Below are 14748 nucleotides of genomic sequence, written 5' to 3' on the forward strand. Positions count from 1 at the left end.
ATACCCACGGGCTTTTCCCCAAAGTCCTGGGGTTATATATGAGGGAGCAGAACACATGAGGGATGCAATTTACTAGAGACTACCTCATGCACATAATGTTCAGACAAAGGACCTACTTGATATATTTGAAAAGCAGGATCTCAGGAGGCTCAGGGTGTCATGTCAGACTGTGGAAGATATTTGCTGCCTACTGGACCTAAACATAGGGATCATGCTTTATCATTGATTGTCAGTCAACACTTCTTCAACTTCTTTACTGTAAAATCATCCAGGGCTCTCCCACAGGAGTTCACACGTCAGCACACGTGTATAAAGCAGATGAGAATGGACATGGTGCGGAGTGTAGCATCTGTCAGTAACATTCAAGAATATTGTTGCAGTGGAGGAAAAGGGTGGTCTATCTGATTAAGTTTATGTCATTTGATGGTATATGATTCACTTGATGTACAACAATCTATTGATCATATCTGTCAACAATGTAAATACAAATGCCAATCTGTTAAAAATTAATGAAACTGTTCAATGATAGCGTTATAACAATATTAATTTACTGCGTAATTGTCTGTTTAAGGTATATTAATCCAAGTGCAATTGCATTCTATTGCTCTTTCCGGTCACTATAAGGCCCATGTAAGAAAACATAAAATTGGATACGTTTGTAATGAAGTTGCTGCACTTGATTTTAATGGAGGTTTGAGCAGGGTCGATCTCTAGAAATTGCCCATCTCTGCTTCTATTTTTGCTGTGTTCTTATTCATCCAGTCCATTTAATGTACAAAGGGATCATGGGATGCGAAGCCCATCGCTTCTTGAAAGTGATAACACACGCCGATGGGGTAGTAAAGAAATGTGGCATGCCATTAGTCAGAGTATTGAGTATAAAAGTCAGCAAGTCGTGGTGCAGGAAGTAATAAAATAACCATATTTTATGGTTCCATAAAAAGACTCTGACTATCTATCCTATCCATGTCTCTCATTATTTTATATATGTCTATCAAGTAGTCCACAGTTTCAAAAGCTCCTAAGAAAATAATCCGTTTGTTCAATCCATGTTTTTGGCTATTACTTTCCAGTTCAGGCAACATCCTGGTGAAACCTTTCGATGTCCTCTCTAAAGCCTCAACATCCTTTCTTTAATAAGTTGAACAAAACTAACACCATACTCCAAAAGAGATCTACCCCATATTTTATGGAACCATAAGAAGCATTTAGGTATTCACATGAATAGGAAGGAATCGAGGACTAAACCATGTATAGGTAGGTGGGACTAGTTAACCTGGCATCATGGTTATTTCAAGCACAATGAACCAAAGGTCCTGTTCCTGTGGTGTACATTTCCACATTTTATGTACCAATATGGCCATCAGTAACTTCTAGAGGTGCGTTTGTCTGATTAGATCGGTGCTTCCTCTCATGTAGTGAATACTGACATTTTTGTACCAAAAACAAGAAAAAAAATTACTAGTTCCATACTTTTGACATTCACTGTTCAGATAAATGAAATATATCATTGTGACTTTTTCTTTAAACTACCATGCTTGGAAATTTTATGCTGATAGTTAATTACAGTATTTAATTTACTTTCTTTTTTCCATAGACTAGATACATGATTGATGAATTTTAATTTTATATATGTATCATCTAGTGGTAAATTCCAAATAACAATGTGTTATCAATTTATAATTTTATTCTGCAGTCTGTCCTTAACAGAGCTGTGAACATAATTCTCTCCATGCCCAAGGATATTCCTCTTTGGGCCTTTGCCCATCTACATCTGAAACAGCAGCAGGTATTCTTCATTGCTTTGTTTTCATTCTTTATTTTTTAACATTATTTCCTATTTGCTTATGGCACAGTTAATTATTTTTAAATTTAATTTCATGCTGTTACTTTTATTTTTGCATGGTCTTAGATTGAACAGAATGCTGCTCGAGAACTCGGTGATGATAGTATCCTTGGTAAACAGGTAGTGCTCAAATCCCTTGATAAACAGATTAGTGAACACAAGGATGTCACTAAGGTTGTGATCCAACTCAGTTCCATAATTTCCATTTTAAAGAGTGATGCAGCAAAAATTCTTGACAATTTCTCTCCCTTCTCCCACTTGTGGAATCAGGTGAGTTTATATCTCTTCTGTATTTATTTGTGTGCGCAAGTGTGAACAAATGAAAAGTAGGCATCCTGAAATCTAAATTTGACACAGCAGTAAGTCATTTAACAAATGTTAAAATTATGAATATAAGAATTTGAGACAGCATTGGACCAAAGCCCTGCTTCACTGCTTAATAAGATCAAGGCTGACTGAAAATTCAGCTTCACATTCCCAATTACTTGTGGTAACCTTTCACCTCCCCTTGCTTACCAACCAACTTTCTTCTTTTAATCTCAACCCTATCTTAAAAATATTCGAAGACACTGCTTCGTCTCTTTAGAAAGAGAATTTTCAAGACTTAGAACTCTTTGACAGAAAAGAATATCTCCCATTTGTCTTAAATGGCCGAGTCATTATGTCTGAATATTGACCTCTTGTCCTAGATTATTTTGCAAAGGTGAAACATACACTTCATATCCATACTTTCAAGACCCATTAAGATTTTATATGTTTCAATAATCTCCTCCCATTTTTGTAAACTCTTATTTGATACAATCCTAGACTGTCCAATCTTTCCTTATAACACAACCTGCCCATTCAAGGGTTTAGTCCAGTAAACTGTCACTGAACCACTACCACCGCATTAACATACTGTATGTACCACCTTAAAATTAAAATACCTGATACCCAGACCCTTCTGTACATCAGAACTGCAAACTCTCAACATTTAGATGGTATGTTTTTTTTCTATTTTTCCTGCCAAATTGGACAATTACACATTTTTACATATGGCATCCACTGTGATATTTAGTTTGTTGAACAATGATGTTTATTAGGTATTGTGTATAAAATTGGAATCTATTGTGACGAATAAAACCGTATTGTATTGTAAATAGCATCTATTGAGCTCGTATCCTCAGCAAAACAAAGCAACATTTTAAGACATTTATTTTATAACCCCCCCCCCCCCCCCCCCCCCCCCCCCCCCATGTATCTTTTGGGAACATTCTGATCATTGTGTGAGTTACCATTGCACTGATAACTGAATGTGCCCTCCCCCTCCCCTCCCCATCACCCCCCCCCCCTCCTCCCTCCCCCCAACACATTAGAAACAACTGAGCTACCGGCCAAACCTATGGGTTTCATGCATGTGAATAGAAGTCGAATTGCTGACAGAGGAAATGTCAGCAGTTATATAGATTACTACTAGGTCAATCATTATTAGTGAAAATTCCTGGCATTGTGAGAAATGGAAGGTTTAAAAGTTGGAATTTGAGGTCTTCATCATCTAACCAATCCAATATAAGGATTATCCTGATTACACAGTTGCTTTCACACCATCCATCTTAGTGTTGTGGATCTCTAAAGAATATGTGTTGATGTATAGACTTCTTCAAGTAAGTTATTATGCTTTCACTTGTCCTGTATGTAACCAATAACTCAGCACCATGGAATTTCTATTTATTTAGGAACCTCCTGAAAAAGTAAAGGAATTCATGGATTCAAATCCAATCCTCTCTGAGTTCCACGAACAAATCACATTTTATGCTGTATGTATAAAACTGATTATCATTATAGTGCTTTAAATGCAAATCTACTGTTTTAAATTGAAAAACAATAACCCTTGCATTCTGTGCTTTACATAGCGATTGGAGAGCCAGATTGACGAGCTGCCCTCATGTTACGAAGTTGGTTCAATTCAATTTGACACACAGCATTTGAAGTTGGCATTGATTCAGGAATGCCGTACCTGGAAGAGGGCCTTCGGTACGGCCTTAAACAGAAAAACTGCAACAGAAATGGATGAGATTTTTTCTTTTATTGAAAATCTTAGCAAACGACTGAGCCGACCAACTAATGATTTAGATGATGTGCGGGGAGCCATGGCCGCTCTGAAAGAACTCAGAGATGCTGAGATAAAGATTGACATGACCATTGAACCTATTGAAGAAACTTATGCCCTCCTAAATAAGCATGAGCTACTATTTCACGATGGAAATGCCGAAAGAGTTGATGGACTAGCTTATGCATGGAAAAACTTAAATGCACAGGTACTCCCTTAAAAATATAACAAAGGATGCATGAGATAACAAAACTAGTTAGACTCCAATTTTATTTTATACAAGGAATTTTGAAATGAAATATAATTTTATTATTGAAACATAGAAACATAGAAAATAGGTGCAGGAGTAGGCCATTCGGCCCTTCGAGCCTGCACCGCCATTCAATATGATCATGGCTGATCATCCCTCAGTATCCTGTACCTGCCTTCTCTCCATACCCCCTGATCCCTTTAGCCACAAGGGCCACATCTAACTCCCTCTTAAATATAGCCAATGAACTGGCCTCAACTACTTTCTGTGGCAGAGAATTCCACAGATTCACCAGTCTCTGTATGAATTTTTTTTCTCTCATCTCGGTCCTAAAAGATTTCCCCCTTAACCTTAAACTGTGACCCCTTGTTCTGGACTTCTCCAACATCGGGAACAATCTTCTTGCATCTACCCTGTCCAACCCCTTAAGAGGTTTGTAAATTTCTGTAAGATCCCCCCTCAATCATCTAAATTCCAGCGAGTACAAGCCGAGTCTATCCAGTCTTTCTTCATATGAAAGTCCTGCCATCCCAGGAATCAGCCTGGTGAACCTTCTCTGTACTCCATCTATGGCAAGAATGTCTTTCCTCAGATTAGGAGACCAAAACTGTACGCAATACTCCAGGTGTGGTCTCACCAAGGCCCTGTACAACTGCAGTAGAACCTCCCTACTCCTATACTCAAATCCTTTGGCTATGAATGCTAACATACCATTCGCTTACTTCACTGCTTGCTGCACCTGCAGGCCTACTTTCAATGACTGATGTACCATGACACCCAGGGCTCATTGCATCTCACCTTTTCCTAATCGGCCGCCATTCAGATAATAGTCTACTTTCCTGTTCTTGCCACTAAAGTGGATAACCTCACATTTATCCACATTATACTGCATCTGCCATGCATTTGTCCACTCACCCAACCTATCCAAGTCACCTTGCAGCCTCTTAACATCCTCCTCACAGCTAACGCTGCCCCCCAGCTTCGTGTCATCCGCAAACTTGGAGATGTTGCATTCAATTCCCTCGTCCAAATCATTAATATATATTGTAAATAGCTGGGGTCCCAGCACTGAGCCTTGCGGTACCCCACTAGTCAACAACTAGAAAAATTATATAAGATTCGTCAGACATGATTTACCTTTCATAAATCCATGCTGACTTTGTCCAATGCTTTCACCACTTTCCAAATGTGCTGCTATCCCATCTTTAATAACTGACTCTAGCAGTTTCCCAATTACCGATGTTAGACTAACTGGTCTGTAATTCCCCGTTTTCTCTCTCCCTCCCTTTTTAAAAAGTGGGGTTACATTAGCTGCCCTCCAATCCTCAGGAACTACTCCAGAATCTAAAGAGTTTTGAAAAATTATCACTAATGCATCCACTATTTCTGGGGCTTCTTCCTTAAGCTCTCTGGGATGCAGCCTATCTGGCCCTGGGGATTTATCGGCCTTTAATCCATTCAATTTACCTAACACCACTTCCCGACTAACCTGGATTTCACTCAGTTCCTCCATCTCATTTGACCCCCGGTTCCCTGCTATTTCCGGCAGATTATTTATGTCTTCCTTAGTGAAGACAGAACCAAAGTAGTTATTCAATTGGTCTGCCATGTCCTTGTTCCCCATGATCAATTCACCTGTTTCTGACTGCAAGGGACCTACATTTGTTTTAACTAATCTTTTTCTCTTCACATATCTATAAAAGCTTTTGCAGTCAATTTTTTTGTTTCCTGACAGTTTCTTTCATAATCTATTTTCCCTTTCCTAATTAAGCCATTTGTCCTCCTCTGCTGGACTGAATTTCTCCCAGTCCTCTGGTAGGCTGCTTTTTCTGGCTAATTTGTATGCTTCATCTTTTGTTTTGATACTATCCCTGATTTCCCTTGTTATCCACAGATGCACTACCTTCCCTGATTTATTATTTTGCCAAACTGTGATGAACAATTGTTGTAGTTCATCCATGTGGTTTTTAAATGCCTTCCATTGCATATCCACCGTCAACCCTTGAAGAATCAATCACCAGTCTATCTTGGCCAATTCACATCTCATACCCTCAAAGTTACCTTTCTTTAAGTTCAGAACCCTTGTTTCTGAATTAACTATGTCACTCTCCATCCTAATGAAGAACTCAACCATATTATGGTCACTCTTGCCCAAGGGGGCACGCACAACAAGACTGCTAACTAACCCTTCCTCATTACTCAATACCCAGTCTAGAATAGCCTGCTCTCTTGTTGGTTCCTCTACTTGTTGGTTTAGAAAACTATCCCGCATACATTCCAAGAAATCCTCTTCCTCAGCACTCCTGCCAATTTGATTCACCCAATCTATATATACCCACCCATTAGAACTTTTACCTTTGTTGCATGCATTTCTAATTTCCTGTTTGATGCCATCCCCAACTCCACTATTACTGTTAGGTGGCCTGTACATAACTCCCACTAGCGTTTTCTGCCCCTTAGTGTTTCGCTGCTCTACTCGTATCGATTCCACATCCTCCAAGCTAATGTCCTTCCTTTCTATTGCGTTACTCTCCTCTCTAACCAGCAATGCTACCCCACCTCCTTTTCCTTTCTGTCTATCCCTCCTGAATATTGAATATCCCTGGATGTTCAGCTCCCAGCCTTGGTCACCCTGGAGCCATGTCTCCGTGATTCCAACTATATCATATTCATTAATAACTATCTGCACATTCAACTCATCCACCTTATTACAAATGCTCCTTGCATTGAGACACAAAGTCTTCAGGCTTGTTTTTACAACACTCTTACCCCTTATACAATTATGTTGAAAAATGGCCCTTTTTGATTTTTGCCCTGGATTTGTCTGCCTGCCACTTTTACTTTTCACCTTGCTACCTATTGCTTCTACCCTCATTTTACACCCCTCTGTCTCTCTGTTCATGAAGTGTAGTTTGTATTAGTTGGGCATGATTCATGTGTGAGCAAGGGAACAAATGTGCAATGTGCTGCTTCGGCTCTTTGTGTCTTCAGTTGGGGAGGGTGAGGTTACTCGTATTCTACGGAAAATAATATGCTGAATATTTCCCACTGAGAAAGCTCCAAGAATTCAGCAGCATTGAATATTTTTGCCACACATCATTTCAACATGTTTTTTCAGTGCTGTGCCACATGAATAAAAAAACATTTTCAAAAAATGTAGGCAAGTAACAAGTGAACATTCACTACCTTCATATAAATCTGGGCCAATAATGATCCAAGTGCACCAGCTGAGACTGGGCAGATTAATTTTAGTATAAATAAACATGGGGTGGTACTTGTTGAATAATTGAAGGTGTTTGTGGTATTTATTAAAATAGATAAATCCAAAGGACTTTCACTACAATAATGAATCAGCTTGTGGTTATGGACAATCAGGGCAGGTTTTTTCCTGTCTTTGCCAGGTTTTAACTGGAAGATTGTCTCAGAATGGCAAAGGTAACTTAATGATCTATTAACATCTGTGGTTCATCAACTCCATTTGAAAGTGTCAATCTGCCTGGACCAAAGCAGCTGACCGTTTCATTGGATAGCACGGATGAATGCGTGGCTGAGGGGTTGGTGCAGGGGGCAGGGGTTCAGATTTTTTAGATCAAAGAGATATCTTCTGGTGCAGGGGTGACCTGATCCAGAGCGGCAGGTTGCACCTGAACTGAAGGGGGACCAATACCCTTGCAGGGAGGTTCACTCATGCTCCTCAGGAGGGGTTAAACTAGAGTGACAGAGGGAGGGGGGGGGGGGGGGTAATCAGAATAGTAGGTCAGCAGTTGGAAGGACTGATGGGAAAGTAGAGATTATGACCAATAACTCTCAAAGGAAGCCCAGTGTGTCTCACATCAGTGGCAGAACATTGAGGGGAATTGTTTGGGATATGATTTATTCCCATTTGGAAAAGAATGGGTTTATTAAGGACAGTCAGCATGATTTTGTGCACAGCAGGTTGTGTCATACTAACTTGAGTGTGTTTTGTGACAAAGGTTATCGATAAGGGTAGGGTAATGGATGTTGTCTATGTGGATTTTAGTAGATTACTAGACCAAGTGGGACCCGTTGGGTCCCAGTATCCCACGGGAGGGCTGGTCACCAACGCAATAGATGGTTGCAGAGAGGGAACGCAAACGCCAGTGGGGGGGTGCTTTCTGTTGCGCTAGTATGGGTGTTGTGGGCCGAAGATACTGGTTTCCAGAGGGCTAGTATAGACATTGTGCGCCGAATGGATTCTTGGGCTGGCAGCCAACTGTTGCAACGATTTTGAAAGCCAAGCCAAGGCAAACAATTTGGCTGCAGCCAACTGACAACCAAAATTCCTTTTGTGAACACAAACCTTTTTAAAAAGTCGAGGCAAACAATTGGGCAGCAGCCAACTGACAACCAAAATTCATTTTGTGTCACTTCCGGTGGCGCTATGGAGGCTTGAGTCCAGCGCCAACTAGCTCCGTGCCGAAGAAATTTAAAACGGGAGAAAATCGGGTCTTACCTGCAGCGATCGCGATCTGAACGGCTGCCTGCGTGACGTCATCAGGCGCGCGACTTTAAGATATGTCGTCGGTACAACATACCCCCCCCCGTGGGACACAAAAAAAAGTCGGTAAAGGGAGACAGCAGAAGGAAGAGGAAGGCCTCACAGAGGCCTCGACCTCAGTTACAACGACGGCCCAGGAAGACCCTTCGAAGAAAACGAAACCGAAAAAGTCTGAAATGGAGGATCTTAAAATTTTTCTCTCTGCCGAAATGAAAACCTTTGGAGAGAAGTTTGGAGAGAAGTTTAAAGAGGAACTTGACTCTTTTAAGGTAGATTTTAAAGCAGAAACGCTTTCTACCGTTCAACAAATGCTGGAAATCTGGAAGAAGACGAGGGAGGAAGAGATCAAGGATCAGATGGAAGTGCTGGAAACCAGGCTTGTTTCGGTGGAAACGAAGGTTAAAACGGAGGTGGTCCCCATTTATCACATACTTGATCAGCATAGAACAGCGATAACCGAACTTGAGAATTCGGTGACGACAAGTGCGGAAACTGTAAGTCGACTCCTTATTGAAAACCAACGCCTCTCCGATATGGTGATCAAATTAAATGATAAGTGTATTGATTTGGAGGGGCGTCAAAGACGTAAGAATCTAAGAATTGTAGGGGTGAAAGAAGGAAGTGAGAAGGAAATGGGCACTCGGGATTTTGTGGCAGACCTATTACAAAAAGCCTTAAAATTGGATCACAAACCTTCACTCGGTCGAGCTCATAGAGCGCAGGGACGTCGTATACAAGATGATACCCGTCCAAGACAAATTATCGTAAAGGTACAATTGGATCATGAATTTGATGATATAATGAAGAAAATTGTTCGAGGCGGACAGCTCCTTTTTGAAGGTGCGAGATTCAGTATTTACCGAGATTATCCGGCAGAAGTCTTCAAGAAAAGAGCGCTGTTCATTGAGACAAAGAGAATACTGAAGGATGTACCTGATCTGAAATACAGCTTGTTTTACCCCGCAAGACTAAGAGTCCTCTACAAGTCCAAGGAGCACTTTTTTACAGACCATGAAAAAGCACTGGAATATGCCAAAGAAGTCAGTAACATGACCACAGACGGAAGAATTTACATTACTCCTTAGGAGTCAAGCCAGATCTAAAAGGACCTTTAAAGTTCTTTTAAGAGCTTTAAGGACATTCGGAAACCGAAATGGACGGACATTGGATAAAACCGTGATCTTTGTATTTTTGTTTATTAATCAATATTATTATCTGTATATTCATGCCTAACTATATATGTAACAACTAATACTTACTAAATATCTATATTACCACTAAAATTATTAACATTAACATTTCTCATAAAAATTTAATACTGTATATGATTGATAACAATGATTAATAATAAATAGTCTTCGATTAACGTAGAAATGAATTACATACTTATATTATATAGGAAGATATGCAAGAGGTAAATTAGATTACGTCAATAAAAAAGTTTAACGGTTTTTCTCTTTATTTTTCGATTTAAAATTAAATTTATAGATTTAGCGAAAAAATTAATATGATATGTGAGAATAATAACGTTGGGAATTTTTGCTGTTTTTGAACTTTTCTTCAGGGTTACGTGTTTATGTATGTATGCATGTGGGTATATATGTATATATATGTATATATATATATATGTATATATATATATGTGTGTATATTGTGTGTGTGTATGTATGGATATGTAAATAAGTTTGTTACTCCCAAAGAAGTTATTTGAATGTTAGAAATAATCTTTTTTTTTTTTTCTTCGGGCACGGAGCTGGAAATTTTTTTTTTTTACAAAGGCTACGGAAGTCTTTAGAATTCTAGCCACGTTAGTGTGGCTATCACTAACTACACTAATTGTAGATGTAGTTCTTTTTCTTTCACCCTATACTAACCAACTCTATCACTTTTTTCACTTTAAATATTTTTATAATTTAATGTTTGAATGGAAAAATAAGATTGATACAAGGAGATGTGTTCGGAAGAGCGATGTATATGATTTTAAATTCATCTATTTGAGGTTCGGGAGCAGGGTCAGGTTCTATGTGTTGTACCTTCTGCTCGGTTATAGACCACCTTAGAAACAATATGCAAGATGTTAATATGATAAGAGGGGGTCAGGGAATAACATTTTGTAGTTGGAATGTCAAGGGAATTAATGAACCAATTAAGAGAGGTAAAGTTTTGGCACATCTAAATTTAATCAAAACAGATATAATATTTCTACAAGAAACACACCTTAAAAAGGAATCTCAACATAGACTTAAAGCTAAGTGGATCGCTGAATCATATCATTCCTCCTTTTCCCATAAGTCCAGAGGAGTTGCAATACTAATTCGTAAAGGAATACCTTTTAAGAACTCTTCAACAATAGTGGATATTGATGGTAGATATATTATATTAGTTGGAGAGTTAAATGGAGAAAAAGTGATTCTTCTTAATGTTTATGGGCCTAATTTTGATAACCCCAAGTTTTTTAATAAAACATTTAATAAAATTCCTGAATTTACACAATATAAATTAATAATTGGAGGAGACTTCAATTGTACATTAGATCCATACTTAGACAGATCATCAAGGCAAAAAAAAGTAAAATCTCAATCAAGTGTATTTCTAAATTCATTTATTAATACCACTAATATTAAGGATGTCTGGAGAATAGAAAACCCAACGGGACGGGAATATTCATTTTATTCACCAGTACACAAAACGTACTCAAGAATAGATTATTTTTTAGTTGACTCTACGTTTATCCCATTTATTTATAATTCAAAATACCATAACATTATAATCTCAGATCACGCACCTGTAACATTCATGATTAAATTAAATGGAATGTCCGAGAAACAAGCATATTGGAGATTTAACCCACAAATTTTGAACGAAAGATCATGCCAGGAATATATTATTAAACAGATTCAAATATTTTTTGAGGTAAATGACAACCCTGACACACCTACTTCTCTTATGTGGGAAACGTTTAAAGCGTATGTTCGAGGTACATTAATTTCTGCTCAAGCATTTTATAATAAAGAGAACAGGATTAAGCAACAAACATTGGAAATTGAAATCAAGCAACTAGATATAGAAAATGCGAGAATGCCATCTACTTTAAAACATAATAAAATTGCGGTATTGAAATATAAATTAAATAAAATGTATTCAGAACAAGTAATAAAACTTTATCAAAAAACCAAACAACTACATTTTGAATTTGGAGACAAACCACAAAAATTATTAGCACGTCAGTTACGAAAAATGGAAGGGGAAAAAACAATTAATAAAATTAGTACAGAGACAGGAGAATTATTAAAAATGCCCAAGGATATAAATGATAGACTTCTCCAATACTATCATAACCTTTATTCAACTAAAACCGTAGCACAATCAGAAGGAATAGCAGATTTTTTAATAAAATGTAATTTAAAAGGTTTAGATTCAAACGATAGAGAATTATTAGAAAGGGAGATTACGATAAAGGATATTGAGGAGTCTATTGGCTCTTTAAAAAATGGTAAAGCAGTAGGACCAGATGGTTTAGGTTCCGAATTTTATAAAAGATTTTATGATTTGCTTAGCCCACGTTTACAAAGACTGTATGAGTATATATATACTCAACAGAAACTTCCAGACACTTTAAATGAATCAATAATAACACTTATTCCTAAAGCTGATAAAGATCTGGAAGACCCGGGATCATACAGAGCAATTGCACTTTTAAATACAGATTAGAAAATTTTAACTAAAATACTAGCGCATAGATTAAGTACAGTGATGAATAAATTAATACACCCTGACCAAACAGGCTTTATTCAGAAACGGTACTCATATTATAATCTAAGAAGATTATTTAATATTATATATTCTAAGAGAATTATTAATGAAGATCTAGCAATAATTTCACTTGACGCTGAAAAAGCATTTGATCAGGTCGAATGGCCTTATTTATTTTCGGTGATGGAAAATATGCAGCTAGGGGAGAAATTCTGTACATGGATAAAACTGTTATATACAAATCCCACGGCTAGAATATTTACAAACCAAAGGTTGTCACCTAAATTTAGCCTATCTAGAGGTTGTAGACAAGGATGCCCATTATCTCCATTATTATTTGCGCTTGCTATTGAGCCACTGGCAGAAAGAGTTAGGGGGCATCCGGAAATACATGGGTATAACACAAAGGACACAGTGAATAAAATTTCTCTATACGCAGATGATGTATTAATTTACATTACAAAACCAGAAATTAGTATTCCAAACTTATTAAAGCTAATAACCCAATTTGGTTCACTTTCAGGATACAGAATAAATTGGAATAAAAGTGAAATTATGCCAATAAGGGAACATAACAAACAGACAATACAACAATTTCGATTTAAAATAGTAAATGAAAAATTTAAATATCTAGGTATTTATGTAACTAAGATATATACATCATTATTTAAAGCAAATTTCCCCCCATTACTGAACAAACTACATGAGAATATTCAATACTGGAAAACACTTCCTATCTCAATGGTAGGCAAAATCAATGCCATAAAAATGATTTTTTTACCGCAAATATTATATCTTTTTCAGACAATTCCGATATATCTGGCAAAAAACTTTTTTAAAAAATTGGACTCTATTGTTAATGATTTTATCTGGGATTAAAAGAATCATAGGATAAACAAAAGACACTTGTGTAAATCAAAAATAAATGGAGGCTTGGTTTTACCCAATTTTTTGTTTTATTTCTGGGCAGTTAACATTAAAAATATGAATTTCTGGTTGGAAGAAATAGATCATCAACCAGACTGGTTAAAAATGTAAAAGGAAGATTGTTTACCTTTTGATATCGGTTCGATATTATTTGCTACGTCTAAATTAAACAAAAAAATTTATAGGGAAAACCCTATAATATTTAGTGCTATACGAATCTGGAAACAATTAAAAAAGACATTAAAATTAGATAATTTATCACTTTTTCTTCCAATTGTGAATAATCCTTTGTTTAAGCCTTCATGGTTGGACGGGGGTTTTACACAATGGAAGAATTATGGAATTAAAAATATGGGACAACTTTACAAGGAAGGCACTTTTCTGACATTTCAGGAATTGCAACAGACTTATGGACTTCGAGGAAATGATTATTTCAGATATCTTCAACTTAGAGATTATGTAAAATCGAACTCCCAAAATTTTCGAATTAGAAATTCAGAAATTCTTGATGAATGTTGGAACAACATCCTAATACAGAAAAATTAATATCTTATATATACAATATCTTATTAGACAGTGACATTCCCTCGACGGACTTACACAGACAAACATGGGAAAAAGAATTAAATCAAGTAATAACGAAAGATACTTGGGAAGAAAGTTTGCAACACATACATCAGTGTTCACTAAACGCCAGACATTCTCTAATACAATTTAAAGTAATACATAGGTTACATTATTCAAAAACAAAACTACATAAAATTTTTCAACATATCTCACCTATATGTGATAAATGTCAACATTTAGAAGCTACATTATCTCATATGTTTGCAAACTGTATAAAAATTAAAAAATTCTGGGTAAATATTTTTAGTATAATATCTAAAGTAACCAGCACACAATTGGACCCAGATCCAAAATTAATAATACTCGGAATATTAGAATTAAATCAAACACTTAGAGCAACACAAAGAAACTTTATTGATTATAGTTTAATAACAGGAAAAAAATTAATTCTAAAATTTTGGAAAGGCCCTACGGCCCCCACAATCAAAATGTGGATTATAGAAATGACGGAGACCTTAAACGTGGAAAGAATCAGATTTTCCCTGTTGGACAAACAGGAATTATTCGTTGGAACATGGTCTCCTTTTATTGATTACTTAAAGGGTCAGAATGGTTCAGCACAGGAACCTGACTAGCACGCGGGCTACAGAATGGATGAAATACTATACTCTGAAATGTACGAATATATCTCGAATGAAGTCTTTTTTATTTTAATAAATTTTTCCATTCTTCTTTAACTACCTTTTTTTTTTTTTTGTTTTTTTTTTTGTTGTTTTTGTTTTTTGTTTTTCTTCTCT

General features: G+C 36.9%; 1 protein-coding gene across 2 annotated transcripts in view; it reads left to right on the forward strand.

Annotated features, from left to right (window-relative positions):
- The window catches only part of LOC116966099 (dynein heavy chain 5, axonemal-like), a 350576-nt gene that overhangs the window by 100037 nt on the left and 235791 nt on the right, over window positions 1-14748 (forward strand). For both annotated transcript variants that reach the window (XM_033012270.1, XM_033012280.1), the window contains 4 exons: window positions 1697-1789; window positions 1913-2116; window positions 3562-3642; window positions 3739-4143. In XM_033012270.1, the coding sequence (XP_032868161.1) occupies window positions 1697-1789; window positions 1913-2116; window positions 3562-3642; window positions 3739-4143 (783 nt within the window). The remainder of the gene's footprint in view (window positions 1-1696; window positions 1790-1912; window positions 2117-3561; window positions 3643-3738; window positions 4144-14748) is intronic.

The sequence above is a fragment of the Amblyraja radiata genome, chromosome 2, assembly GCF_010909765.2.
Source record: "Amblyraja radiata isolate CabotCenter1 chromosome 2, sAmbRad1.1.pri, whole genome shotgun sequence".
Lineage (NCBI taxonomy): Eukaryota > Metazoa > Chordata > Chondrichthyes > Rajiformes > Rajidae > Amblyraja > Amblyraja radiata.